The 26,972-nt window shown below is 35.3% G+C and overlaps 4 protein-coding genes across 12 annotated transcripts in view; 2 read left to right on the top strand and 2 right to left on the bottom strand.

The window, feature by feature from the left end:
- Positions 1–4,372, bottom strand: part of LOC136341705 (sodium/potassium/calcium exchanger Nckx30C-like) — a 52,257-nt gene extending 47,885 nt beyond the window's left edge. For 7 of the 8 annotated variants that reach the window (XM_066286959.1, XM_066286967.1, XM_066286961.1 and 4 more), the window contains exon 1: positions 3,423–4,372. In XM_066286959.1, coding sequence (XP_066143056.1) covers positions 3,423–4,307 — 885 coding nt within the window. In that variant the 5' untranslated portion in view covers positions 4,308–4,372. The remainder of the gene's footprint in view (positions 1–3,422) is intronic. The other variant, XM_066286965.1, reaches the window with a different exon arrangement.
- Positions 4,373–6,539: 2,167 nt separating this feature from the next.
- On the top strand, positions 6,540–12,377 carry stmA (Protein EFR3 homolog stmA). 2 transcript variants are annotated; one of them, XM_066286989.1, is made up of 14 exons: positions 6,540–6,820; positions 8,679–9,034; positions 9,097–9,345; positions 9,402–9,550; positions 9,607–9,685; positions 9,738–9,873; positions 9,929–10,188; positions 10,344–10,516; positions 10,573–10,797; positions 10,937–11,183; positions 11,344–11,428; positions 11,489–11,607; positions 11,668–11,826; positions 11,877–12,377. In XM_066286989.1, exons 1-14 carry the CDS (start codon positions 6,736–6,738, stop codon positions 12,006–12,008), a joined length of 2,454 nt encoding a protein of 817 aa, XP_066143086.1. In that variant the 5' UTR covers positions 6,540–6,735; the 3' UTR covers positions 12,009–12,377. The 2 variants fall into 2 exon arrangements, with proteins under 2 accessions (XP_066143086.1, XP_066143088.1); XM_066286991.1 differs by lacking the exon at positions 6,540–6,820 and adding an exon at positions 8,375–8,509.
- A 401-nt stretch (positions 12,378–12,778) lies between these two features.
- On the bottom strand, positions 12,779–14,409 carry Fkbp12 (peptidyl-prolyl cis-trans isomerase Fkbp12). The gene is made up of 4 exons (XM_066286992.1): positions 14,249–14,409; positions 14,147–14,186; positions 13,630–13,790; positions 12,779–13,125 (listed from the first exon to the last, which is right to left on the bottom strand). Exons 2-4 carry the CDS (start codon positions 14,181–14,183, stop codon positions 12,997–12,999), a joined length of 327 nt encoding a protein of 108 aa, XP_066143089.1. The 5' UTR covers positions 14,184–14,186; positions 14,249–14,409; the 3' UTR covers positions 12,779–12,996.
- An 831-nt stretch (positions 14,410–15,240) lies between these two features.
- Positions 15,241–26,693, top strand: alpha-Man-IIa (alpha-mannosidase 2). The gene is made up of 16 exons (XM_066286988.1): positions 15,241–15,730; positions 17,988–18,178; positions 18,233–18,601; positions 19,214–19,515; positions 20,055–20,241; positions 20,388–20,565; positions 20,623–20,807; positions 20,877–21,062; positions 21,141–21,411; positions 21,462–21,628; positions 21,786–21,989; positions 22,386–22,567; positions 23,580–23,713; positions 23,767–24,042; positions 24,314–24,607; positions 24,779–26,693. The coding sequence occupies exons 1-16, from the start codon at positions 15,590–15,592 to the stop codon at positions 24,920–24,922; spliced, it is 3,411 nt and encodes a 1,136-aa protein (XP_066143085.1). The 5' UTR covers positions 15,241–15,589; the 3' UTR covers positions 24,923–26,693.
- Positions 26,694–26,972: the final 279 nt, after the last annotated feature.

Here is a 26,972-nt window from a genome sequence, read left to right as displayed (position 1 = left end):
GGATTTACTGGCATCACATATCGCCTTTTGTCACAGATCCAGGGGGAATTTTCCCGCCGATTTATATGCGCGCCCTGGTGCCAGCCAGGATGCCATTCCTTTAGCCTGTCCTTTGTTTTATGAAATTTATTGCATTAAATTAAAATTTTTAAGTAGCATTACACTTTCATAAAGTCCTCGTCTGGACGAGGAAAGATTAAATTGAATTAGATGTGGCAGTAGTCGAAGAAATGACCTTAAGGAACTAGTCGCCACGATTGGATAATAGATGATGCGATTTACTCGGTAAAAATGCAAATTTATTGCTCTGGCTTCCTTCGAAGGCAGGAAATGTGTCAATTTTCCGCCTTAAACAAATAACTATTAAGAACACGTAGAGTCGTATTCGAAGCATCTGTATTGCTGAGTAAGGTGTTTTAAAAAAATCTGGCAACAATGTATGGAACACTTATTGAAACTCATGGAAAAGAGATGTACAAAACTTGAAGACATTTACATACATTTTCGGCTATTCGGCCGGAAAGGTGAAGAAATTTTTAACTCGGATAGTCGCCGTCCTTGCGTGTGTACAGTCCGTATTAAACGTGTGGAACATTATTTACTAAGCTCGAAGGGATTAGGGCATTCACTGTGTAAATCCCTTAATGCTAATTTGCTGGGATAGGGAAAGGGCCAGATGGGCACCATTTCCAGAGTGGGGAGTATTGTTTGTCGGCAGACGAAGGATGAGAGTTCGATAACAAACAGAAGAACTATTAGATGGGTGAAGGCCAGAATCTCTGTAACAAATAGGGGACAAATTTGAAAATTTACCAACACGTCTCTCGCCATTAATCAAGCAACAATCCTCGAGAAATCTCGCATTGGACAAATCCAATTTGTACGAAATATATCCGCGAATATCTAGACCTCTATACTTTCCTTAAGGAATTTCCCTCAATCTTATCTTATGCACCCGGGGTAATCCATTTTCTGTCGAGATCGGCACTCCATTCTCTTCGAATTCTCTGATAACGCAAAATCAATGTGGCCAAAATCATCTTTCAAACACCAATAGACGTTTCCGAATACCGCAAAAACATGGAACTCGAGAGGAAATCTGAAAAGTCACGATAATGAACGTTTTTTTTTTGGCCTTCGTGTTGTTGGCCCACTGTTCATCGATAAAGGAATTAATTAAAGTTTCTTGCCCCTGTGCGGCCTTGTGTGTGTGTGTTTTTTTTTGAGGGGGGGGGGGTGAATAAAAAAAATGTGGAACGGCAGGTTATAACACGATTTGAAAATTACTGGATTAACGCAACGTTCCTGGATATTTGAATTTTCGACTCTAGGGGGAAAACTCCAACCGCTATTAACAAGGAGAGCAAGTTGTTAGAGCTATCAGTCAAAACATGGATGGCACGCGAACGATGTAGAGACTTTCAAGCCGACAGGTTCAAATTTACGAGAACAATCTGGAACATTAATCTCCTATCGGGCAAACAAGCTCAACGGTCACGAAACAGAAGATTAAAAAAAATTTAAGTCAGAAAATTTTCACTCTTCAGTTCAGAAATCAATTTTAGATGAACGACATTTAGGCAGATTTGTTTAATATAATTCCAGTTTACGAAACATACGAGAAGGTGCCAGAAGTTCTCCAGAGAAGCAGGACCTACATCGGAAAATGGGAAGAGATCAGAAGCGTCCGAAATGGCTTTGAATATTTTCTCTATGGCTCCTAGAAATATTCAGACATTTACTTCAAATTTGAGGCGGCCTCAATTTAGCTTAATATACGGTTTCCAGTCTCAGCTAAAAATTTCAAGGCTGCTAGCTGCTGGAGGGCCAAATATGGCCCCTAGAGCTCTGATCACATGTATAAAATAATGGAAAGTTTCACGAGTTCCTCATCGCTAATATTTTGTAAGAAATTCTAGGCCTCGAAGAACTGGTTTGACTTTTCCTCCCTCTGACAGCAATTTCCAAAATCCCAATCCTAATCGAAAGTTGTTAGATTTTCCTAATGTGGACAGATGTTAGGGATATCTCTACCGCTAGGTAAACCTAGGAAACACCGAGTTGAGTTACAAATATTCAATATGTGCCCAAGAATGATTTTGCCACTTAAGAAGTGACGAAACTCTTCTTTTGCTAATTTTTCATTTTCCAAAAATTTCACCTAACGCAAACTGACGAGAGGTGAAGGGTATAAATGTGGAATCCAGAGAACGCCGTGGTATTCTTCTTTAAGCCTGGAAAGTCCGAAATATATCGTAAGAAAAATGTTCAGAAACACGATTGAACGTTTTCGGGAACATCCAGGAGGACCGAAGTTTCCCAGATCAGTTTCCAGGTTACTAAAGACTCATCTTGCGAATGATCCGTGAGACCAAGGAATGCGTTAATCAAACTGACTCTTCTCTTGGGAGAATCTCTAGGACTCCGGGGATGGTCAGTTGTTAGCTCGCACATCATAACCAGGAAGTTCTCTTTTTTCGATTGTCTTCGCCGACATTTGCGGTAATATTTATCAGAAAGTGTGCTTGATCGATTAAATAATTCTTTTACAGCTCTTCAGAAACTGCAGGCCTTTCGGAACCCTCATCGGGAACATTCTTCGGAATAAACTGGAAAACGAGAGCAGCTTTGAACTATGAGGAGGACATTTAGAAAGCACTTTAACGATGCAGTCAACCGCAGTCAAAATTCGTAATTAACTGTACAAAATCGGGTATCAGAATTCGGAAAGTTAAGGGAGATTTCCTCAGTAAGACGCTTTTTAGAAATGATCGTGGTGCTGACCAGTTAGAAAGTTGAACGTGGAAAGGGGTGGAAATCAGAATTCCTAAATTATTAAATGAATGCGAGTGAAAGATTTCTTGAAAGTTCAAGGGGGAAAGGCTCTCATGCATGTATTGAGATCCAACAGGTCAAGTGTGTGACCTTGATAACAATTCAGTACGTACCCACAGTAACCGACATTGTGTTAAAGCGTCCATTCGCATTATTGCACTTTACCAAAATGTTAAACAATTTAGAATGTAAATTGAAGTTACCCAGGCAAGAATCGCCCCACATTGCATTTAAAAAAAATGCAGAGGATTTTCATATTATCCTATAAACGTCCCGTTTATTCGTGCTTCGGCTCGGAATTTTTCATATTCATGAGAATAAGAAATTCCTAAAGCTTTCGCGAACTCATTTTTCCCTATTGTGATGTCCCTTTTAATAATATTTTTAATCCCATTCTTAGGTTGATTGTGACGGAAAAGGGCAGAAAAGCCGCTACGAAGAGATAGTAAAGAGGAATTAGTTATTAAAATGGGGAAGCTGAAATGGGATTGTATAATAATGTGTATGTATCAAAAGCGCGTTTCGAAAGCTCGTTTAGGGAGTGATAGAGACTAACAGATATAGGGGAGAGATAGAGAGGAACTTACAGTAGGCATAAGTTGATCAGTCGACCTCACCCGTGTGACTTTGTTTTTGTAGACCAGCTTTTTGACGAACCGCTCCATGGGCTGGTTCCACTTCATGAAACTAACGTACGCGACATACAAGCTAAAGAGCACCAGGGCCTCATACCACTGGATCAGGTTATCCCTGAAGAACACGATGAGCGCAATCAGGCTGATCGAGTAGAAGAAGCAGTCTCTGAAAAGGGGCCACCAGGTGAGGGTAAGCACAGTTCTGGAGAAGATTGCGCACATTCCGATTACGAAAAGGATGTTGAAAACGGCGGATCCGACTATGGTGCCAATACCGACGTCGTCGAACGACACGAAGACCCCGATCACACTGGTAAACAGTTCCGGAGCTGAGCCCCCAGCTGCCATGAAGGTGGCACCGGCCACGTCGTCCTGGATCTCCAGCTTCTCGATGATCACATCCAGAGCGGGCACGAAGAACTCGTCGCAAACTAAGGCCAGCGCGACGAACATGTAAATAACCCCTATGATATGCAAGAAGATCGCCCCTGACTTGAGCTGATCTTCGGTGAAGATGTCCTCGGGAAACAGGGGGTCCCCTTTCTTGTGCGATTCGTTGAACGAGGGTAGGGGCGACGTGACGTATTGGGCCATCGTCTTGTTGATGGTGACATTTTTAGTGAAATAGCCAATTTGGTCTTCGTCGTCGGGGGGTTCGTCTTGAGCGGCTGCGAGCAGCAGCAGTGGCGGCACGCAGCACAGCAGGAGCACCGACACGCGGGGGGTCATAGCGCGAACAGCTGCTTCGTCATGGCCGCAGCGATGCCGGGCGCGGACTGGACGACGGTCGATGGAGGAGCGCAGGCTGCGCCAGTGCAGAGGTTGGCGCGCGCGCATCTCACAGCATGCCAAACGGCGCCCGGAAAGACGCGCGACGATGCCGCTGCAGGCCGGGCCCTTGAGCGAATAATTGGCACCGGTTTGCGGCTTTTATACAATGGGGACCCCTCCGTGGTGGTTCCCTGTATATCCCGTTGCGTGAAGGACCACTTTCCTTCTTAATATCGCAAAAACATATCTGCTTCGTACTCGCACGAGCGGAGATAGTTAAGTATGATGCAGATCTGCGTGCTTAAGTCTGAAAATGCCACGGAGACATCCAGGGACTCGAACAGTCGCATCACATTCTGGCGTGTGTTTTGTTTTATGAAACTCGCAGCAACATTCGGAATTACTCTATTCCTCAGTGCGACGTATGAAGAGCGCACCTACTCCGGGAATATAATTCCTGAACTGCACTCTCCACTGTCGGAAAGATCAAAATATAGATTTTCCCGATTTTTATTCTGCTTCCTTACTCAAAATATAGCGTACGTAGAGTTGCTAGGAAGCAGGACGTTTGAGAGAGATTAGTGCATAAGGCTGGAATATGGAACATTGAATTTCTCATTATTTATTGGTGCACTAAATCAGGAATTATAGGGCTCGCATGAATGTCTCCCAGTGTGTTACACCACATATTCAGGAACAACTATTTTCGAAGGCACGCCGCACTTAGTTCGACGCACTGATAGCGCGCACGCACGTCGTAAATGTAATTTCTAAACTCCATACAACACTATAATCCAACATGAAAAATTTTTGCATAATATTAAGTTATTAACTACAGGAAACACTGATGATCGCACCCCGGGACCCCACAATGGAGAATTCCAACCGGACCAAGTGGCTGCTTTGTTATTCGCTATAATGTGTACGTACCCTGATGATGACCATGACGAAATTTCTCACATGGAACTAGCGTCCGTAAGTTCACGTCCTAAAGATGTGGTCAACGCGACCACATCGGTCGGTTTAATAGCATGTTATACCAAGTTTCCCTTTGAGTTAAGACCATAATCCGTGTACGTGGTCCATGTGGAGAATGGAGAATTCATTTCGTCATCAGCCAACTAACGTGACACTTCAGGCATGTGAAAATGAACAAAAATGCAGTATAATATTTGAGTAGTTGACCATAATAAAACAATAAACAAATATACAGGGTAACCAGCACCAGGCTAAAAATAAATAGTGCCGCAGAAAGAGCGACACCTGTCGGATCTTATCCTAAGGTACAAATTTCATTAAACACGTAAATTATATTGGGGAGTATCGCGTTGACTTCGGTTTAAGAGTGGCGTTTCCATGGAAACGCGATGTGCTTTTCATAAAAGATGTCTGAAGATCTAGGATTATCGCGTTTTTTGTATCGCTTTAAATATTTTTTTTCTAAGCAAATTCACTGTTTCTCACAAAAGGAAGAAATTCGTTATAGACGCCGTGGTTATCCATGCTAGGAACATTTGTATTATTCGTTGCATAAAATGCACGCTCCCATGTCATCGCCATTAGTTTTCGGTGACTGGAAGAAGTCGATAAGGACCAACGACAATCCGAACTAATAATCCAACTACCTAGATAGGTATATGTATACTGTCTAAAGCAGCATTTCCGTTCATAAGTGAATTTAAATTTATTAGAATTAGGGTTACATTAATACTGGCCAGTAGGCGCAAGCACAGTAAAAAATGCTTAAAAATTTATCGATAGCCTTACATCATACAACCCTCAACCCCTTACTAAGGTCGCCTTTATTGCGCAAGACTTCGCTGAAGCCCCAAAAGCACACTACCCCACATTTAGGAAAGTGCTGAAACCATCTACATCCTTGTCCCCCACGCGGGAAATGGAACAAAAGGCAGGATGCGCCGTGCTTCTGGAAAAAGGAGAAAACCCTCTCACCACGTGCCTGAATAAGCCATTCGACGCCCTTTAACACTCGTTAGTAGTGTACGGTTTCCCCTTGAGAGATGCGCCTCTCGACGCATACAGCTTACAGGAATATGTGACAATAATAATTTAATGCATTTTGATAAAGGAATTGTGCTTTTTTGGTGTTATATAAACGGAATCGATATGGATAGATAATTAAATTAGGTATCCTACTTAAGCAACAATAGAGCTGTGTTATTATAATTTTCTATGTTTTTTATATGAACTAATAACGTGCCTGATGACCCATCATTATACTGGCATCATTAATGCTAATACACCATAATTAATTGTTTTTGCTACAACAGATGTGCCATGATAGTACATAAGTAGGTAGTATTTTATTCAGTGTAAAGGTAGCCAGTTTTTGTTGCAGTAAGTTAGTTGCGACTTTACATAAGTACTTACATACTCTGAAATAATCCAAAGGAGAAGTGTGTTGTGGCCTCAATTGTATAAAGCCTGATAGTTCAGCGGCAGAAAATAGTGCGGTGAGGAACGTGTAAAAATCATGTCGTTTATAAAGTGCTGTTTTGATCCCAGTGAAGTAGCCGAAATATTTGATACTTTTTATCAGAACTTCACAGATCCAGGATGTAAGTATCAGTCTATTATTCAATAAAGTACACCAGATTACAGGCGAACTTCTAAAGTGTCCCAACATATTTTTTAACAGTGGGTGGCCGATATTTTAAAAGTCAACGATTACCTCCAAACATCATAGAGAACAAAATAGATTAAATACATGTATTATGAGATGAGAGCAGAAATAAAGACTGCGTTTAATTTTAAGTACTCACAGTGGCTCAAATAAATGATCTAAGGTTCGCATTTTTAATTTTCAATAGAACCTCCTGTACATTTTCACATTTTTTTATTTTCCTTCAAATGCTCATATTATTTCTTATAGCATACCCTATACAGAGTTTGATGTATATACAAAATATTGAGTGTTTGAAATGTGATGCTCATATTTCAAATATTCAATAACAGAAGGAACCCAATAACGAAAGTAATAGTCGTTACTTCCGATCCAAATTGTTTTGAAATTCATAATAAGGCATGCAGAAAATGTAAAAATATACAGGGGATTCCATTTAAATTAAAAATGTTCGATTCTTATGCACTTTTTCAAACCGCTCTATAAACTCAAATTTTGTTCGGCCTATACCTTTTCCTACATCTTATAACTCTTTTTACAAACAACAGATGATATATTTAATCTTTAACGTTGTAATAATTGCAAAAGAAACGCACGTGACAATTTCAAAAACGTTACGCATAAACTCATAATCTTACTTATTTTCTTTTTGGTTCCGTCACTCATTCACAAAACAAGTTAGTAAGTCTTTTTGTTTGCTGGCATTTGGAGATATTTTATTGTTCTTGGCTCACTTAAAAAAGAAACTCACCAACGAAACTTTCTTAGTCTCCTCCTTTGATTAAATTATCAAATTTCGATTAAATTTACACTGAAAACATACGTAAAATACTGGGAAAAGTTAGGAGGGAATTAGTCAGAAGCGCGTTCTGATAGATGGTGCTGGGGTGCTTGTGTTCGGTTCTGTTATTAAATACTTCGTCTTTCAATCGATGGGTGGCACCACTTACGAAAGTGCATGTATTGAATGTGATTGTACTAAGTTTACCATTCACTATTTATTGTTAAGGAAATAGTTGAAAAGTTTACTCCTTAGCAGAAAGATACTTAAGTCTATGCAAATTTGAATCATTTTCAGTCTTTTTGAATTTAGAAATATTCCAAAAACGTGGTTAAAAGGAAAAGGAAGCAGAATTATCTTGTTTGTCTTGTAAGCCACAGCGGATTTTTATTTTGAATATTGTCCTATAATCTTGAAACTCAAATTTAATCTTATTACCAGTGTGATTTAAATAACATACATGCAAAATAATTATTATGCTATTATAGCCTTATACATTTAATATTTATTGGCAAATATATAATTATTAGATTGTTAATTTGAGATAATATTAATTTCGAAATTTGGAAACGAGAAAATTATAAAATTAATCGAATATACTCTAATGATTCTATAGATTTCCATTACTAATGTCGGAGCAGTGAACTGTTAAATAAAAGCGCCTAATTACTTTCTGTCAAATTGCAAAATCAGCTGTGATCTGACGTTATAAACGTCAATTGGAAACTTATCGTGAATTTTTAAGCATTCTTCAGCATATTTAGATAAAATAATTAAAACTAAATTTTAATTCACAATTTTTACGATTAACAAATTACGCATATCAATTCAGCATGTGTACCGGTAATATAACACCACTTACTGATAACCTTCTTTATCTCGAACAATATTAAATAACCATTTAGTTCCAACAATTAGATCCATTACTATCAATTTTACAATACTCCCAGTACCAATTAAACATGATCCCCGATTGCTATGGCTTTAAATCGATTCATGAATTGTCTTTTAGGTTGTTGTGGCTGTTTCAGTGCATTTAGACCCCGATACAAACGGTTAGTTGATAGTATCTTCCCAGTTTACCCTCAAGATGGGTTGGTTAAGAGTAACATGGAGAAACTCACTTTCTACTCACTCAGCTCGCCAGAAAAATTGGATAGGATCGGGGAATATTTATATCAAAGAGCTGCTAGGGATATTTATAGGAGGAGGTATGGATTTGTTATTATTGCAATGGAAGCCATGGATCAACTCTTGCTGGCTTGCCATGCACCCACCTTGAACCTATTTGTTGAGAGCTTTCTTAAAATGGTGCAAAAACTACTTGAGTCCATGGAACCTGATCTGCAGATTTTAGCCACACAGTCTGTAAGCTTTAAGTAGATGTTTAAATCAACCAAAAGCAATTTAACATGTTTCCATATTTTTAGTTTGTTAAATTTGCAAATATTGAAGAAGACACCCCATCCTATCATAGGAGATATGATTTTTTTGTTAGCAAATTTTCAGTAATGTGTCACAGTGGTGATTGCAAAGAAGTAAGGGACAAAATCAGAACTGCTGGCATAAAAGGGTTGCAAGCAGTTGTTCGAAAAACAGTTTCAGATGATTTAGTGGAGAACATATGGGAACCTGTCCACATGGACAAAATTGTTCCCAGTTTGTTGTTCAATATGCAAGTGAGAATCATTTCAGTTCTATTGTATTTAAAAAGATTTACAATTCCATTTAATAGGAGTCAAGTTTTCATAAGGAAACCCCAAATGGAGACTCAAATCCTGAGGAAAGTGTGAATCCTCCAATGCTAGCTGAAACTTGTTTAAGAGAGCTTGTAGGCAGGGCTTCATTTGGGCATATCAAAGCAGTTTTAAAGCCTGTATTAAAGTAATAATGAATCACAAATGTGTAATTTTTTTTTACTTGGAAATTATTAATTTTAGGCATTTTGACAATCACAAATTGTGGGTTCCTAATGAATTTGCCATACACACTTTTAGAATAATTATGTTTTCCATTCAGGTATAAAATAAAATAACGTAAAATTTATAAAATATTTAATGATATATTTCAGGCTCAATATTCATACACTGTTGTGGAAACTCTTATGGCACATTTAGATGATAATGCAAAGTCTAGTCCTACCATTAGGACTAGTATAGCTGAAGTTTTATCTAAAATAATTGCCATTGCTGCAGGAGAAAGTGTTGGTAAGTAAATTAATTTTAATGTATATAAAAATCTTACTCATGATATTTCTTTTAGGTCCTTCAGTCTTGGAAATAATCAATTCTTTATTAAACCATCTGAGGGACTCAGTGAAGAATGAGACAAGCCAAATGGAAGAGAAACAGTACCAAGAGGCTTTGATCAATGCTTTAGGAGAATTTGCTAATCATTTGCCTGATTACCAGAAGATTGAAATCATGATGTTTATTATGAGCAAGATCCCATTCCCCTTAGTTGATGCTCAGACACCTGCAGATAACATGTTACAAAGCATTTTGCTTAAAAGTTTGCTGAAGGTAAGTGCATACTTTGAAAATTGATTTTCTCTGTGGTTACTCCAAATGATTCCAAAATTCTTTTTATTTTTTTGATTTGAATATACATTCAAATTTTAAGCTTTCTATCTAATTTGTAGTTAAATAAATATTACTAACTTCATTTATTTTATTAGGTTGGTACAAAATATCAGACCATTCACTTGAATACAACATTCCCCGTTTCCTTTTTGGAACCATTACTTCGAATGTCTCTGGCCCCTGATCCAGAAATGAGGCTTTTGGTTCAGAAAATATTCCACACCCTCATGGATAGGCATTGTAATTTAGACAAACTAAACAAACCTACGTAAGTATTATAATAATTTATCAAAAAGTGTTTTGAAATATTGAACACATTTGTAGCCTAAATGTAATTGATTTGGACCTGAATATCGAAAAGTCTTCCCGGCCGGATTTGATCTTCATCAACAAACACGGACCGATAATATATGACGCGTTGTACACAAGCCTGCAAATGGACTCAAATACCTCTGACAATATAGAAGCTGTTTACACTACTTTAGCTCTACTTTGTGTGGAATTGGCTAGTACTGAGACTGCAATTGACTTATTGCAATTGTTGCTTGGGTAAGAATTCTGGCTTATTTCGTAAAAATAAATTATTTTCTCAAACACCTGTTCAAGTTATTTGATTATGAAAAGCGACTACCAAACTTTTTATGAAAACTTTTGTTTGGTATTTTATTTACTTTTTTTCTTTCTTTAGTATTCAAAATTTAGCTCTAACGTCAACATCGCTCACCAATGCCCAAAAATTCAACTTGCACACGCTAGTAGTGAGTTTGCTGGTGCTGATAGCCGACGTTGTCAATATCCAGCAATTGTTCGATTATGGTAATCGGATAATTGAAGCTAGGAGAGAAGAGGCTCCGCATTGTCTGCCAGAGATCTTGTCACATTATCCGGCTAATTGCGAATCAATAAATAAGATGCCGCATTTATTAGTGGATCAGGTAAATAAATGTGATATTTTATCTTCCCGCTCGGACAAAAATAGTAAACACTTTCTGGGTGCAAATTTTTTAATGACAAAAAAAAACAGTAAAATATACCAATTCTGCCAAAAATAACATCACAAAATTGAACCACATTTTACTTATATGATTATTTTAGATGGCGGTGTGCGATTACTTAAAAAGCTCCGGGATAGACTCATCACGTTTAACTCAGACATCGCCTTATGGTGCTGGAGGGCCAGGTATTTAGCACAAAATTTACATTATTTATCGATTCATTTTAATCATTGCAATTTTATAAGGCGTATTAGCGGGAAGTCAACGACACAGCTGGATGGAAACTGGAGCACGGGGCAGTATTATGGAAATTCCTTCAGTGCACGAGGTGGACAGCGCTGCCAGCTCACCAGGAGCCAGTAGGGTGGGTATTATTTCTCAATGAATCACATTTTGCTTACAGTTTTTCATTTTCTTTGTGCAGAAATTGCCAGAAGAGGATTTGACCTTTGAGAGTATGAAAAAAGTCTTGACGGAACCCCCGGAAATTCGAAAAGAAGCGGAGGCGGAGAGAAGGAAACAAATAAGTCATACCTTTAGAACTGCGACGTTTTCGGAGTTGATTAGACGAACGCAGCCTAAGGTAAATCTCAACATACAAATTAGATTTGTGTATAGTTTCAAGTGTTTTAGCACGACATATTGCAAAATAAGTTAAATGAAATTTTCAAATCACTGAGCGAAAGCGAAAGAAATACTTCCTCAGAGGAGTCCAAGAAGCTACCGACTTACGAACAAAACTTTCCAGAACTCTTTTATTATTAGGTGATATGAAGTAATAGAAAACAATATTATTTAATAGGTTTATAGGTTTAATAATACTTCTATAAAATGTTATAACACTAATTTAAATTCACTCTTAAACTATTTTTTTGAATAGTTGCGACTCCTCATTAACGCATTTATCAATAATTTCAAAGCAATTCCTTGTGATATTCTAACGCCTAGGTTTGGTGTTTTTTTTTTAACTCGTTCTTAGATAGATGTACTAAATATTTATTTTTATTGCTAAATGGTTCATAGTTGTGTAAGTCTTATTTTGTGTAAAGTGGTTGAAGAATTTTTCAAAGTTTATCTTGGAAATTAAATTTTGACAAAAATAGTTAGTTCAATATACACATATACCTATACCAATGTTGGTCGTTTTATTTTTGGTTGTCTTCAAATTCGGAAACGCGACTGTCCCTAAATATGGAGTAGACAAGAGGTATGGTACAAACATCCTCAACTATGAATGTTTTAAATCAAAAGAAATCTATTGACGCAAAAGCCTTGGGCTTGCTGAATGTAAATTAAGTTGGGCAGAAATTTTATACAAAAATCGTTGCTACTTTTATTAAAACCACGTCAATAGTCACATGGTACATGTCCAAGTACCAGTCCAAATATATGCCGTATTAGTCCTTATACATTTTTCATCCTAATATACGATCATGCTCTTGATTGATCTTGACTCCATTAAGCCTATGCATCATCAAACCTAGTCCATCCACCAAAGTGCATAGAAATCAATACAATACAAACATAAACCCACAATCTATTCACTCAACTTTATTTCAGACCAAATCTACTTGTTCACAAAAATAAAGCCTAACACTGCATATTGTCAAATTAATTTAATAAGTTATAATAGTTACACTGCTCTAAACCTTATAACATGACAAATAGAAAAAAATCAATCCACAAAACCTATTTAATTGTTTTAGTGTTGAACAACTTCAAACTTAAATACAAAAATTAATTTAAATGTCATTTACTGGATTTCAAGTAGTTCCACATCAAAAATCAAGGTGGCATTTGGTGGGATGATGCCGGGATGACCTCTTGAACCATAAGCATAGTCTGGGGAACAGATGAGCTTTGCTCGCTGGCCCACACTCAACTGAAATTTTAATATGTTTTAAGTCCAAAACTTAACTTGTAAGTGTATCAAATATTTATTGAAAGTTCTATCAGAAAGAGCCACTTGTCAGCTTGTTACAGCCCAAAAAGTAGGTAAGTAAAGGACTGCAATAAGAGCGCAAGGATAAGTTATCATCATAAATATCATAAATAATGTAGGCATACATGATATACCCCAAAATACATGATACTAATTTATGAGGTTATTCTCAAATCAAAATAAGATAAAAAAAACTGTACATACTCTCATCCACAATTCCACAATTACTTAATTTTTGGCACAAAAAATAATTTGAAATATGCTGAAAAATACAATTTTTCACATAGAATGATATATGAAGAATTTCAAGTGCAATTTATTCATTTTTATTTTTTAATGTATTATAAATCTTGAATGTATGTCATATATTTGGGGAATGCCCTGTACAATTACAGTAAAAGAACATTAAATGTAAAAAGAAGGGCTGTGTTATAATATACTGACCTGAGCAACTCCCTCATCCCATCCTTTAATAACTTCCCCTTTGCCAATATGGAACTTGAAAGGCACTCCTCGATCACGAGACGAATCAAACTTGGTTCCATTTTCCAAGGTACCAGTGTAATGGACCACTACAGTTTGCCCATTTTTGGGAAAGGTGGAACCTGTTATAATTTTAACTAATTTGTCTGTAGCATTGCTATATAAAGAAATATTAACTTTACAGGAAAAAATTATTTATCAAAGTATTAATTGCTAAAATTAATGTAAAAAAAACTTCCCAGAGAATTATTTCAAGGTCGAGGTCCGGCAGCGCTAAAGCTGAATGTTTATTGATTTTTAAATTGCCTTTGGAAAATATTACTGCGGACTTTCAACGTAACGGAAAAGGATTTTCAATAGGGAAATTAATAATAATAAAGCTGGGGATTTGTGAAGAAAATTGTCTGATAAAAAAAAAAGATTAAACTTAATAGTCAATTTTAAAGGATGTTGTCGCGTGCCAAAACACCAAACTCACCGTCTCCAGGAGAAAGAGTTTGCACCTGTACACCCATGATCTGAAAATAAAATAATGATATGTTAAATTATTATCAAACATAGAAGGGACTAAAAAACTTACCTTAAAAAGTTATATACAAAAAAACAAAATTCGAGCTTGGAAAATTGAACCAAGAATCACAAAACAACCAACGCCTTCGAGAAAATGAGGAAATGAGCTGGGAAGTGTCAACAAATCATAACCTTACTTTTGACTCGGACTGACGTATGACATATATCTCCAAGAAATAGGTATTTTCAATACACGTCGTCCGGTACACTAAAAGAAAAGACACATTCTTAGTGTCGAAGCATTACTAAAATAGCATACACGGAGAAAAAACACTACTTCAATCGTTCACTCTCAGGTTATAACTTCCTCAGAACTGTGCGTTTAAGTGTTAAAACCGAATGTCTAAAGTTCACAATATATTAGGTTTCGGTGCCAGCACTGAATATCGACGTTGCATTTAGAACGCAGCTCGGAGGTCTAATTTCTATTCGTAAAGTTGAATTTGGTGTAGTGTTACGGACTAGATTTCGTTTTTATATGCGAGACTATGAACTAGTTGAAATTAGCTTGAGAGCTATCTCTCTCTTTCTCTCTCTCTCTCTCTTTCTCTCTCTCTCTCTCTCTCTCTTTCTCTCTCTCTCTCTCTCTTTCTCTCTCTCTCTCTCTCTCTCTCTCTCTCTCTCTCTCTCCCCTCCCTCCCTCACATCACCCCCCCTCTACGTCTATCTTTATTTCTCTCAGGAAAGAGTAGATATACAAGACTAATGGAGAAACAAAACAAATCTGAATTTTAAAATTTTTTTAATTTTTAAAAAATGTCTAACCCATATTTAGGTAAACTTTTTTTGCCCCTACTTGTGAAAGGATACCGTATACCATATAGTTTTCGCTACTTGAATTCTGAATCAATCTCTGTTATATAGAAGGAGTGCAGACTTAGAAGCGAATGTAACGATATTGTATTGCACTACTCTATTCTATTGTTTCGTTACACAAATAGAGTGGTGAAATGGCGAAAGTCCCTTGTCTTTTATACATCAAAAGTTGACATTTAAACGTCGTCGAAAACCAAAATAATAATGAAATTAAATTAAGAAATATAAGAAAGTTATGGAATAAATTAGAAAATTAAAGTCAGCACTTTAAGTGTAAAATTCTAAATAAAAAAAGTAAACAATTAAACAATCTGAAATCAAATAAAAAATTATCTAAAGTTTTCCTGGTATTGAAAGATTACACACTGATTACAATAATACATATATCCAATGTTTCAGTAAATTTTTGATTACTGATAATTAAGCAGTTGCCATAGTAGATATACAATGTTTATTTAAGTTATTTTATATTCAGGTTCAATTTGATCTGTTACACTTCACTTGGAGTTCTTCAGGCCTAACAAGTGCATTATAAATGTTTGCCAAAATGAGATTAAAGAAAGCAGTAATTTTTTTTGGTTCCTTTATACTTTTACTCATAGTTTTTACTATTTATTCCACAAGAGATTTAACTCTATCAATAAGCAAAGGCGGCATCAAGGAGGACTACAAAGATGTAAGTACAATAATTGCTCAGTATTTTCTTAAAAGCATAAATGTTAGGAGGAATAGAGCAAGTAAAATTTAATTGCAACACTGTTTTCTTGGCAAAAAGTAGCTTTAGCTTAATTGCCCTGTAGTTTTGTTTTAATCAACAAATGGGTTTTTCTCTAAATGGGTAAAAATTACCCACAATCTCATAACATTTTTAACAGTACAAATAGTAAGGTAATACCCACCTACAAAATATTACGGTAATTTTGCTAATAAAAAACCCAATCTGAGAGAAACCTAATCACATGTGACAATGTATAATAAGGAAAAAATTATACAAGCACACTACAATGCTTTAGAAAAGAAAGTTTTTTGATTGTCAGCCTCCTTTTTGCCTTATTTTCTCCAGTGTCAAATGCTTTACCTTTAAGGAAAATATGCATGAATAGCACCTTTATAAGCAATTAATAATATGAGCATTGAAAACATTCTTTTTTGTGTGGCGACGTTTTAAAAGCATTGACTTCTATAATAATAATCTTAAATCTATATTTACTCGATACACAACAGGAGTTTTAGTGTCATTAACAGTTTTAAAAAGACAGTCTTGATGTCTACAATTGATTTAAAAATTCACACAAGAAAACGCCAAAAAGAAAATTAACAATATTTAGATTTACCCACAAATCAATCTCAGAATAATTTTTACTGTTAATAATATAAGTTTAAAACAAAAAACATATTAAAAAACATTGTTATGACCATGTAAAACCAGATGGGGTAGGAAAATACATATAACAATGCACAAAACACATCTAATAATGCAGTTAACTGGTGCTCTTGCTAGCATGTTCTCTAAGGAGCATTTTTTAACATTGGATTTGATAGGTGACCTAGATGTATTACACATCTGCCATGTACTGAAATTAACATTAGAAGAGAATTTTTTGAAATATAATTTAATTCTGTTCTGTCGTGTTAAAGTTAAGTTCAAAAAAGGTTTTTTAATGTCCTATTATTTGTTACTATGAGATAGAGAAAAAATTAAATAAAAGTTGGAGATTTCGATTTTTTTTTTTTAATAAATTGTTTTCTCCATTCTAGTATTCCCTAAATTTTGCCACATTTTTCCCAATTAATCTACAAGACATACTCGTAATGGACACACTATATAGGTTTAGATGTAGATCCTTAATCTCTATTTTAACAATTAAATAAATATTTCCTAAGTAAAATTCTATTTTTATTTTTTTTGTTTTAAACATTTAGTTATTGGAAAATTTACATTAAATAATATTAAAAATATTGATATTTACTTAATTTTATCTTGGTTGATATATATTTGCCGAGTAACAGAAACTGTAGGTTACACATAAACACATAACCATACCTAAATAAGTGTTATTACTTATAAAATAAAGATTGATTATGTATTCAAACTTTAATAAACATGCAGTTATATACTTGAATACTCAAATGTTTAACTTCAAGAAACATATATCAGTACGTACTTGTCATTATCAACTGGTTTTATATTTATTAAAATTACTGTTTGTATAAATCAATATAAGATTATTTTCTTATTGCTGCACACGTAACCTGTTGGAAATGAAAATGTATCAAAACTGAGGATTTTTCAATAAGGTATTTGAGCCGATACCAATGCATTGCTCTTGCAATTATAGAAAAAAAAACTTTCTAATACTAAAACTGATATTTAGCAATAATTAAAGGTATTTGAGACATGCCATTTTTATGTAATATGTTGGACTATAGGACTTTAAAGACAAGTTTTGATTCGATTACACATAAAAAAAAGGACGTTTCAGTATGTATTGTCTAGAACAAAATAAAGAAAAAAGTTCATATGAAAATATCTCCGATTTCAATCGGTAGCCGAATTACAGGGTGTTAAATGTTAAGAAAAAATTAGCAGGAGTCCGCAGATCTTATTGAATTTTTATATTAATTAATTGAGGAAACTAGACAGAATTCAACCAAAAATCAATAGAAATTCAATTTAGATAGTAGATTAAAAAACTTAAGAAAAATATTAAAATTAATCAGTGCCGTACAAAAAAGTTTTTCTAAAGGATTTTATAGATCTAGCTCTCAGAAAATACACTACTCTGTAACTCTGCTACCGATAAAAATCGTATACATGCTTATATGAACTTTTTTCTTTTTTTTTTTACTAGAGAATACACACCTCAAATAGTGTCGCACAATTCTTAACCATCCTGTATAATAATTAAGGCCATAATTGCGCGAATTTTCAGAACCAGTGGTTGCATTTTGAGGACCGAATAAAGCAACTTGAGGACGACCTCAGCAAGCATCACAATGCCGTCGCTGAAATTAAAGTTGCGATGCAAAATATGCTTAGTTCAAGTACAAATTCAGCCCAAAGAAGGCCTATAGCTCCCCCACCTGAGCAGTCAATTAGAGATGTCTCAGAAATGATCTATAGGTCTGTCATTTAATCAAAGCCATATAGCAGTCTTTATATTAAATTCATTTTAAGTTCTACGTGTCCATTCCAAATAAATTACAAACCAAAGACAGACATCCAGATGTTGGATGTGTACAAAATCTTAACGTTTGACAATCCGGATGGAGGAGTGTGGAAACAGGGGTGGCGGATAGAGGTGGATGAAAAAGACTGGAATAAGCAAAACAAACTGAAAGTGTTCGTGGTACCGCATTCACACAACGATCCCGGATGGATCAGGACTTTGGACGAGTACTATACCACGCAGACTAAACATATTTTGAATAATATGTTGCAAAAACTTCCGGAAGATCCTAGGAGGAAGTTCATTTGGGCGGAAATATCGTATTTCGCGATGTGGTGGGAGGATTTGAATGAAGAAAGTAGAGAAATTGTTAGAAAGTGAGTTTTATTCTTTGTGATTTTGTTGTTTACTCTTTATTAGAGACAAATTATTGAACTTTGATAGACAAATAAAGTTCTTTTTATCTTGGAAAAAATATAATAGACAAATAGGTTTGCCATTGGTTTATACCCTGTTTCAACGGAAATTATCGTCATAGCCCTGGTTTACATAATTTCAATAATTTGGCTTTTCCATAGAAGATATTTCTGTAATTTGTATTTCTGACACAAACTGGGGAGATAAAACTGTTAATACGGAAATAGAGAACCTATAGCATTTGTGAGCAATATTCTTTATTTATTTATGACTTGATAAGAAGCCAAAATTAATATTTAATATTTTGCATGGGACTTTATCTTCTTAATAGTAAGGCAGATTACAAATGTTTAGAATATTTATGGCTCCAGTCTATTCCGAATCAATGTATTACTCATCATTTTATTTCGTATTTAAAGATTGCGCATCTTTCAAAAAACAAAATAAATATGCGTGGGATCTGTCGACAGAAAACGATTAAAATTGGACACCCTATACATGCATGGATAATAATTTAGTTATAGAAAATCACTCTATTATTACACGATTAAACGTTTTAATAACTATTTCAGGCTGCTCAGAAACAACCAACTTGAAATAGTGACGGGCGGCTGGGTGATGAACGACGAAGCTAACTCTCATTACATCTCCATCATTCACCAACTCTCTGAAGGCCATCAATGGCTCAAACAACACCTTAACTACACTCCCGTGAGCCACTGGTCCATCGACCCTTTCGGTTTAGGCCTGATGCAGCCCGCAATATTAAAAAACAGTGGCTTGCAGAACATGCTTATACAGAGGGTTCACTATTCGATCAAAAAAGAGTTCGCTCGCAATAAACAATTGGAGTTTAGGTGGAGACAACTTTGGGGTGTGTGAACGTCAGTTTAACGATACCATAAAATATTAAATAACAAATTTTCTAAATGTGTCTCAACCAATCGTATGAAATATCAGAGTAATATTTTAGCTGGTTGGATTATCGTGGACCTAAATAATCATATAAGCATGGAAGCTTCCGCAGTTAAATAAATTTGAATTGAACCTGGCACATTGCCAGGCTTACCTCTATTTTGACCGATAAATTCTTTTGATTGGTAGTGGAACGATCAGAATTGGTCGACGATTAACCAAACCCTTTGTACTTTTTGTATCTATTTAGTTGCATATAATGAGCGCTAAAAAGAATAGGTTACATTTTTAAATAACAACATTTATTGTGCTGTTTATTAGCATGAAACTAACTCCACTATAGAGAGCCAGCATGATATAAGCAGGTTGTTGACGCAAAAAGGCATATTTGTTTATTCAAAACACCCATATATTATTGGCATTATCTATCTTTTTTATAGTTAATTATATGAATCGTATTACGTTTTTGGGGGTTTATGGACGTTTTTTGTTTTCTAGATGATACGGGTAGTAGTGATATGTTCTGTCACATGATGCCATTTTACGGGTACGATGTGCCTCATACTTGCGGACCCGATCCAAAGATATGTTGCCAGTTTGATTTTAAGAGGTTGCCGCATCATGGGTTGCATTGCCCATGGAAAGTACCACCGGTGTCGATTACGGATGAAAATGTAGCTGCCAGGTATAAGGGATTACAAAGGCAACATTGTAACAACAATTATTTAAAAAAAAGAGGTTGTAAATAATTTGGCAAGAGAAAATATCAAAATGTCACACGCAATGTTGCTAGATTGTTCAATTGCAGAATCCTTGAAGTACCCGTTTCAGGGCGGAATTGCTGCTGGACCAATACAGGAAAAAGTCGAAACTATTTAAAACCAACGTGGTCTTAGCTCCCCTGGGAGATGATTTTAGATACGACCACCCCACAGAATGGGATGTGCAATACAACAACTATCAGAAATTGTTTGATTACATGAACAAGAACTTAAATTTGCACGTTCAAGTTAGTTTTCCTGCAACTGGATAGATTTGCGGAGTTGAAATATTGGAGTTTTTTTAGGCCCAATTCGGAACTCTTACCGATTATTTCAGGGCAGTGAGGCATGAGAAGAGAATAAATGAGTTTCCTAGTCTATCGGGCGACTTTTTTACCTATTCTGATAGGGATGACCACTATTGGAGCGGATATTACACTTCGAGACCGTTTTACAAGCGGATGGATCGGGTTCTGCTTAGTTATATTCGGTAAGAAAATTTTTGTCGCATCGATCTTTTTCTTTAGTAGTTTATTTCAATTGGCAAAATTTTGTTCAGGGCAGCAGAAACCATTCATGCACTGACATACCATAGCACCAAACCTGGAGCCGACTGGATTATAGATAAAACAAACGGATTAGAGCACCTTTTAGTCAGCGCTAGACAAGCCTTAGCCCTATTTCAACATCACGACGGTATTACTGGAACTGCCAAGGACCATGTAGTTGTGGATTATGGAAAAAGGTTAGTTTTTAAACTTCCAAAATTTATCAATCAAATCGATTTAATGTTTCGCCTGAAATTTATATCTTTTTTGTGAAGGATGCTTCAAGCCATCCATAATTGTCAGCGGGTAACACAACTTTGTACTAATATACTCCTGGAGGGTTCAGGATCAAAAGAACCGTACGAGCAAGACGTGACTTATTACAATTTCGAAGATGTCTGGCATGCTCATAATAGCTTACCGGAAAAATTGCAAATTACAATCGGCCTTCCTGATCTGCCCTCCAAGAAAATCGTCATTTACAACTCTTTGGCGTTCGCCAGGCATGAAGTGGTTACTTTTAATATTAACACCCAATTTGTCGAGGTAAGGGCAAGTTTCTCTGCAAAAATGGGTTTTTGATATACTGTTGGCAGGTTTTCGACTTTCGCGGTAAAAGGATAACTTGTCAAGTGTCTCCTATATTTGAATATGGATCTGCGATGTCGCAGAGCAAATACGAATTGTCGTTTATTGCCAATATTCCAGCTTTTGGAATTGTTAGTTATACGATAACCACGGTTTATGAAGAGAACAAGCCGAGGTAAGAATATGGTGTAATACATGTATGTGTTTTGGCTTTCATAATATATCAAAACGTTACTTAAAACATCTACGATTTTCGCAATTTTATGTGAAGTCTTCGTGATTTAATATTCGATAATTTGGTGCTTCAAATTTAAATTCATTATTCTTAATAGTGAAACCGTGTTTGCCAACATCAAGATCTACAATCAGTATGGCGAAGTAACGTCTCCGAAAGGGTTCAAGACGGAGGTGTCAGAAACAGCCGGAGAGTTTACTTTGCAAAACGCTAGAGTTGTGGCCTCATTCAATAAATTCGGACTTTTGAAAGCAATCAAGACTGGCACTAGTCCTGTACCTGTGCATTTGGATTTTGCCAAGTAAGTGCAAGAAGAGATGTATTTGATCAATTTATTGTGCATTCATCATTGGGAACTTAAAGATTTTTATGCTGTTAAAGGACGACAAACACGGCCGAATTTGTAGGAATATGTTCATAGGATTTCGCGTGTTTTGCTATAACAATATTACCAATTTTTCATAAAGTCAAGACCATTATGAGCTTAGACGTCGCTCGAAGCTGACTTTGAAATATCTAATCTATCCTTAATAAATGAAGCTATTTGGTAAACTCTTCAAACTGATATTATCTAGATAATTTATATTAGGGAGGGCTTTAATGCATCGTAACTTTAAATAAATATACCATACCTATCCTTCGCAATTCGGTATCAATAACTAAAACGAATCGAAAGTTTACCTTCTCTCGGTGCTAGATATGGAGTGGCGAATAGACCAGGGGACAGGAGCGGTGGCTACTTGTTTTTACCAGATGGTGAAGCAGTTGAACTTAAAATCGAAAATACAATAGTTAACGTGGTTGAAGGGCCCGTTCTATCTTCCGTTACAGTCCAGCTTCCATATGTATTACATAAGGCCGTTTTGTATAATACTCCAGGTAAGTTTCAATGTAGGTAATAATTTGCAACATGCAGAAATTTACTATATATACCAAATCGACGCATTTAAACGGTTTCTCCTACATGATCCGCTCGTAGAAAAAAAAATTAATTGAGTTTAGTGGGTTTGCGAAGGTCAATCAGTTATATTGAACTATTGCCCTATCTAACCTCCAGGTTATTGGCTGAGAAATTTCTCTCATACTCTGCATATATTTTCAATTCCAAACATGGCAAAACAGTATCAGCTGCGGATTCAACTTTCTGTTTTATTCTTAACCACCAAGTTAGGTAGCAAAAAATATTCGTTAATATAGGTAACCGACTAAGGTCTTTTATCAGATTATGTATTTAAGATAAGATTAAACCAATTCTATGATAAATGCTAAAGTACAATACTTATTCGTCAAAATATTATATATTAACCTTAAACATGCTATAAATAATTCGATATTACCTGCAAAAACAGTATTATCTAACTTCCATAAATTCGTGGAGGATCAATCTTTTTTTTCCCTCGTTGCTTTATTCTCTCTTAGTTAATTCAATAAAGCACGCCACTACTGTAATCTGTTACAGGTAAATCTGTACTGACTGTTTTCAAATCAACGTTGCGTGGATTATTTGCTAGCGATAAGTCATGTTTACATATTCAAGCAAGGAGGTTTCAGTGTATGACCTTAAGGGCGAAGCTCTGCATACCTAGCTTGTTAAAAAATATTTTAGTTTAGGTAGAGTTTCCGGTTAATTAGTAATGTTGTTATTGTTGGGGTTTAGTCGATATTGGTATTGTTTATATACAGAATCAGCTTTTTCGATGATTAGTGAAGGAATTTTTGTTATCAGCAGAGTTAGAAAATTGATTAAATGGGTATAACTACAGTTTTAGGAAATTAATTCAAAATGACTATTTTGACAAAGGCGATGGCTCTTTAAATCGTTCTAACATGTTCCACTTCAATACAGTTAATTTCGTAATTATCAATGAATAAATGAAAAATGCTTTTCTAGGGGCAGACGGTCTAGGTCTCGAAGTTCAAAACGTCGTCGACATACAGAAAACTCACAATTTTGAGTTGGTCATGAGACTAGCTACCAACATTGACAATAAAGATGTATTTTTCACCGACGCTAATGGCTTTCAAGTAGATAATTCTCATCTTTAATGGGAGGAAACGCTTGAATATTCTTCTTGTAGGTCGTCAAACGGCAGCGTTTCAAGAAACTTCCTCTTCAAGCTAACTACTACCCGATACCCACCAAAGCTTACATAGAGGATAAGAATACGCGTTTATCGATAGTAACAAGTTCTCCCTTAGGTTGCAGTTCATTGAGCAGTGGTAAGCTCGAGGTTATGTTAGACAGAAGGTTGAATCAGGACGATAATCTCGGAATGGGGCAGGGGGTTCTCGATAATCATCCCACTAAACACGTGTTCCGAATATTAGTCGAGAAGCGAAATGCGAATTGTCAGGTGAGTTTTCGGTTTTAAAATTGGGAGGGAATTGTTCGTCAAAATTTCTAAGACGCTGAAGTTTAACGTTGGACAGAATACTACGGTAATAGCATTTTTTAAATTGTGAAATTTGAACCAAAAAACTACCACGTAATTTTAGTATTTATTACTTCAGCCAAGGATTGTATGTTCGGATTCAGTTCAAATTTAAGGCCTTTTATAATGTTAGTATTATCAATTTTTTCCCCGTTTTCGAGACGACACAGAACCTAAAAATAGATAATTCCAGGGCACCCTTCATGATCATCCCGCAGGTTTTCCTACAGTTTCAACCGGCGTTTCTTCGGAAACTCTTTTAAATCCTCTGATAAAACTAATTAAAACACAGGATGAAGAGGAAAACAAGGCGGAAGTTTATGCTCCAGAGTTTAACTTGGGAGTGGATATTTCCATTCCGACTTTCAAAACCAACGTATTCATTAAAGCGGCGTATCACACAGGGTTGGTTCTCGGAAGGCAGTATTTGGACACTTGTTTTCTAGATAAGGTGTTGGTGAAGCAGTTTCCGTTGAGCGAAGGCAAGGTAAGTTGGGATACCAACATTTTTGCAAATAGAACGAAGTTTGAAATCAACTTAAATCAGTAAATACAATGCCAAACATGATTTTTAAGCTCACGAAATCTAATTTTCCAGCAGCTGCACTTATATTTTTTCATTATAAGATTTAAGGTAAGTTTTTCTATATTTTCTTAGGTAAATCTGCGTCAATTGTTCCCGAATAAACAAAGTAACACGTTGTACAAAGCGACTTTATCCTTCCTGAAAACGGAACGACAGCTAGACATTGCGGAAGATGTAAGTTTGTGTCCTATGGAAATGAAAGCGTTTTACATTTAAAACGCCTCTAAGTGAGATTAGTTATTACTCTCTGAGCAAGTAAGATTTTATTTATTCTGTCTTTTTGTTTTATCTGTTTTTGTTGTCTTTTTTTTACTAAAACAATTGCAAGTATATATAAAAACTTCTTATTTTTAATGAGATTTTCACAAGTTTAGCATATACGAAATTTAAGTCGCAAATCTGAAGCCTGCTGTCTCAAAATTTTATATTTTTAAGACGAAAAGTTTAATTTCGCCTGATGTTTCACACACAAGCAGGTTTGTGATAACTTATTAGGTAAGAAGATTTCGTCCAACCTGGAAAATACGTTTTATTTTTGGTTTTTTTCTGGTCCCGCCAGAAAATGTTGTGATTATGTGATAATAGCTTCGTTTAAGGGTCAAATTCCTAAATAATTTGCAATGAAATAGTCTAGAATTTGATCTTTTTTCGAACTAGTTTTATGACTAATAACACGAAGTGTTCGGTTGAAAAATGTTTACATTAAACAGTCTTTTTCGAAAAAATGACAACGCGTTTTTGACCGAATTCTTCGTAGCTAGAGTCCATCCTCTAATTTATCTTTTATTATTAATTTATTTAAGTTTAACATCTAAAACATCCTTTTTCACGTTTTTTTGGTTCTTGGTAGCAAAAATTAGTTCCTAGTTTAACGTATATTGACCGATAGATTTAATTAGATAATGCACAATCTATATACCTTGAGAAAAGTTAAAGATGTGAAAAATCTGTTTCTCAGTTTAAACAGTTATATACTTTTTTCGGAAGATTTAATCTCTATCACAAGCTGATTAAGGTCTATAGAAAGTTCCCTCCAAGGTGGTGGAAATAAAGTTCAAATAAAAATTGTGGCTTTCTGTAACACTTGTACTAGTTCAATTCTACTACTTTTCAGAAAACGGAGGGATTTACTTATCTCCGTTTGGTAACTCACCTTGTAAGAAATATTTTGTTGACCTTGTTCAACTTTTTATGACTACACATTGAAAACCATGACATGACTCTTTCGACTGTGAAGGGCACATGGAGAATATACAATTCGCAAAATGTTTGATGGTTTAAATTTAGATGCTGATTTTCACTATACTTAACTTTTACGACTTGTGTATATATAAAGTAGAGATTAATATAAAAATTAAAAATGGTAAATTAAACGTGCCTAGCGATAATGTATCTATGAAATTAAAGGGAAACTGAGATGAAAAAATGTTCACAGTTCACAGGAAACAATACCATTGACATCACGGGATTTTTAATCAGTAATCAAATGGTGAAAAATGAACGTTTTTATACATTTATTCTGCTTAGAAGAAATAAATAGATAAGCCTAAGTTATTCATTGACGAAAATATATGGAAAAGCCTTTATGAAAAACCCACCAATAATTTTTTTTCTGATAAAATTTATTTCATCTAACCGTTGAATATTGAAAGCTAAATGAAAAGTTTAAGTGTGCGACGAAACCACTGTTTACTGTTACTCTCAGTTTTCCAATAAATTACTTCCCAAGCACAAACTATTTGAATTTTAAGGTGTAAATGCGCTTAGAATAATTTTAAGTTAAAAAAAAAATTACCATACGCTAAATATTTAATACAATTGGTGCCTACTTCCGTAACTGACTACTAAAGTATTAGTATTTGACCTAGTGCAATAAACTACATAAGGTGTTTTTGTTAGTTTGCTTAATTATTTATAGTAATGCACATGTTCTTTTATAGGCACTGTAAATACTGATTATATGAAATTAAAGCAGTTTTTTTACAAATAGCATTTCATATTTTTAAGGTTGCAATAAAAAAATGATCTTTATTGGAAATTATTTTTGAGGAAATGAATTTTTCCCAAAAAAACAGGAATGTACCTCTTGGTGTTATTCAATAATATAGCAATCTGCTAGTAGCTAACGGGAGAGGGGGGCCAGTATTGCCAACTTTGTAAATGCAGAATTCTTAGAGTTAAAATGCCTTCATTGAATATTGAAGGAACCATTTCAAGGATAGCAACAGTTGAAAAATGTCTTAAAGACGTTTCCTGTAAAAGAAAA

Source organism: Euwallacea fornicatus, chromosome 10 (assembly GCF_040115645.1).
Source record: "Euwallacea fornicatus isolate EFF26 chromosome 10, ASM4011564v1, whole genome shotgun sequence".
Classification (NCBI taxonomy): Eukaryota; Metazoa; Arthropoda; class Insecta; order Coleoptera; family Curculionidae; genus Euwallacea; species Euwallacea fornicatus.
This window is presented reverse-complemented; position numbering and strand designations above follow the sequence as displayed.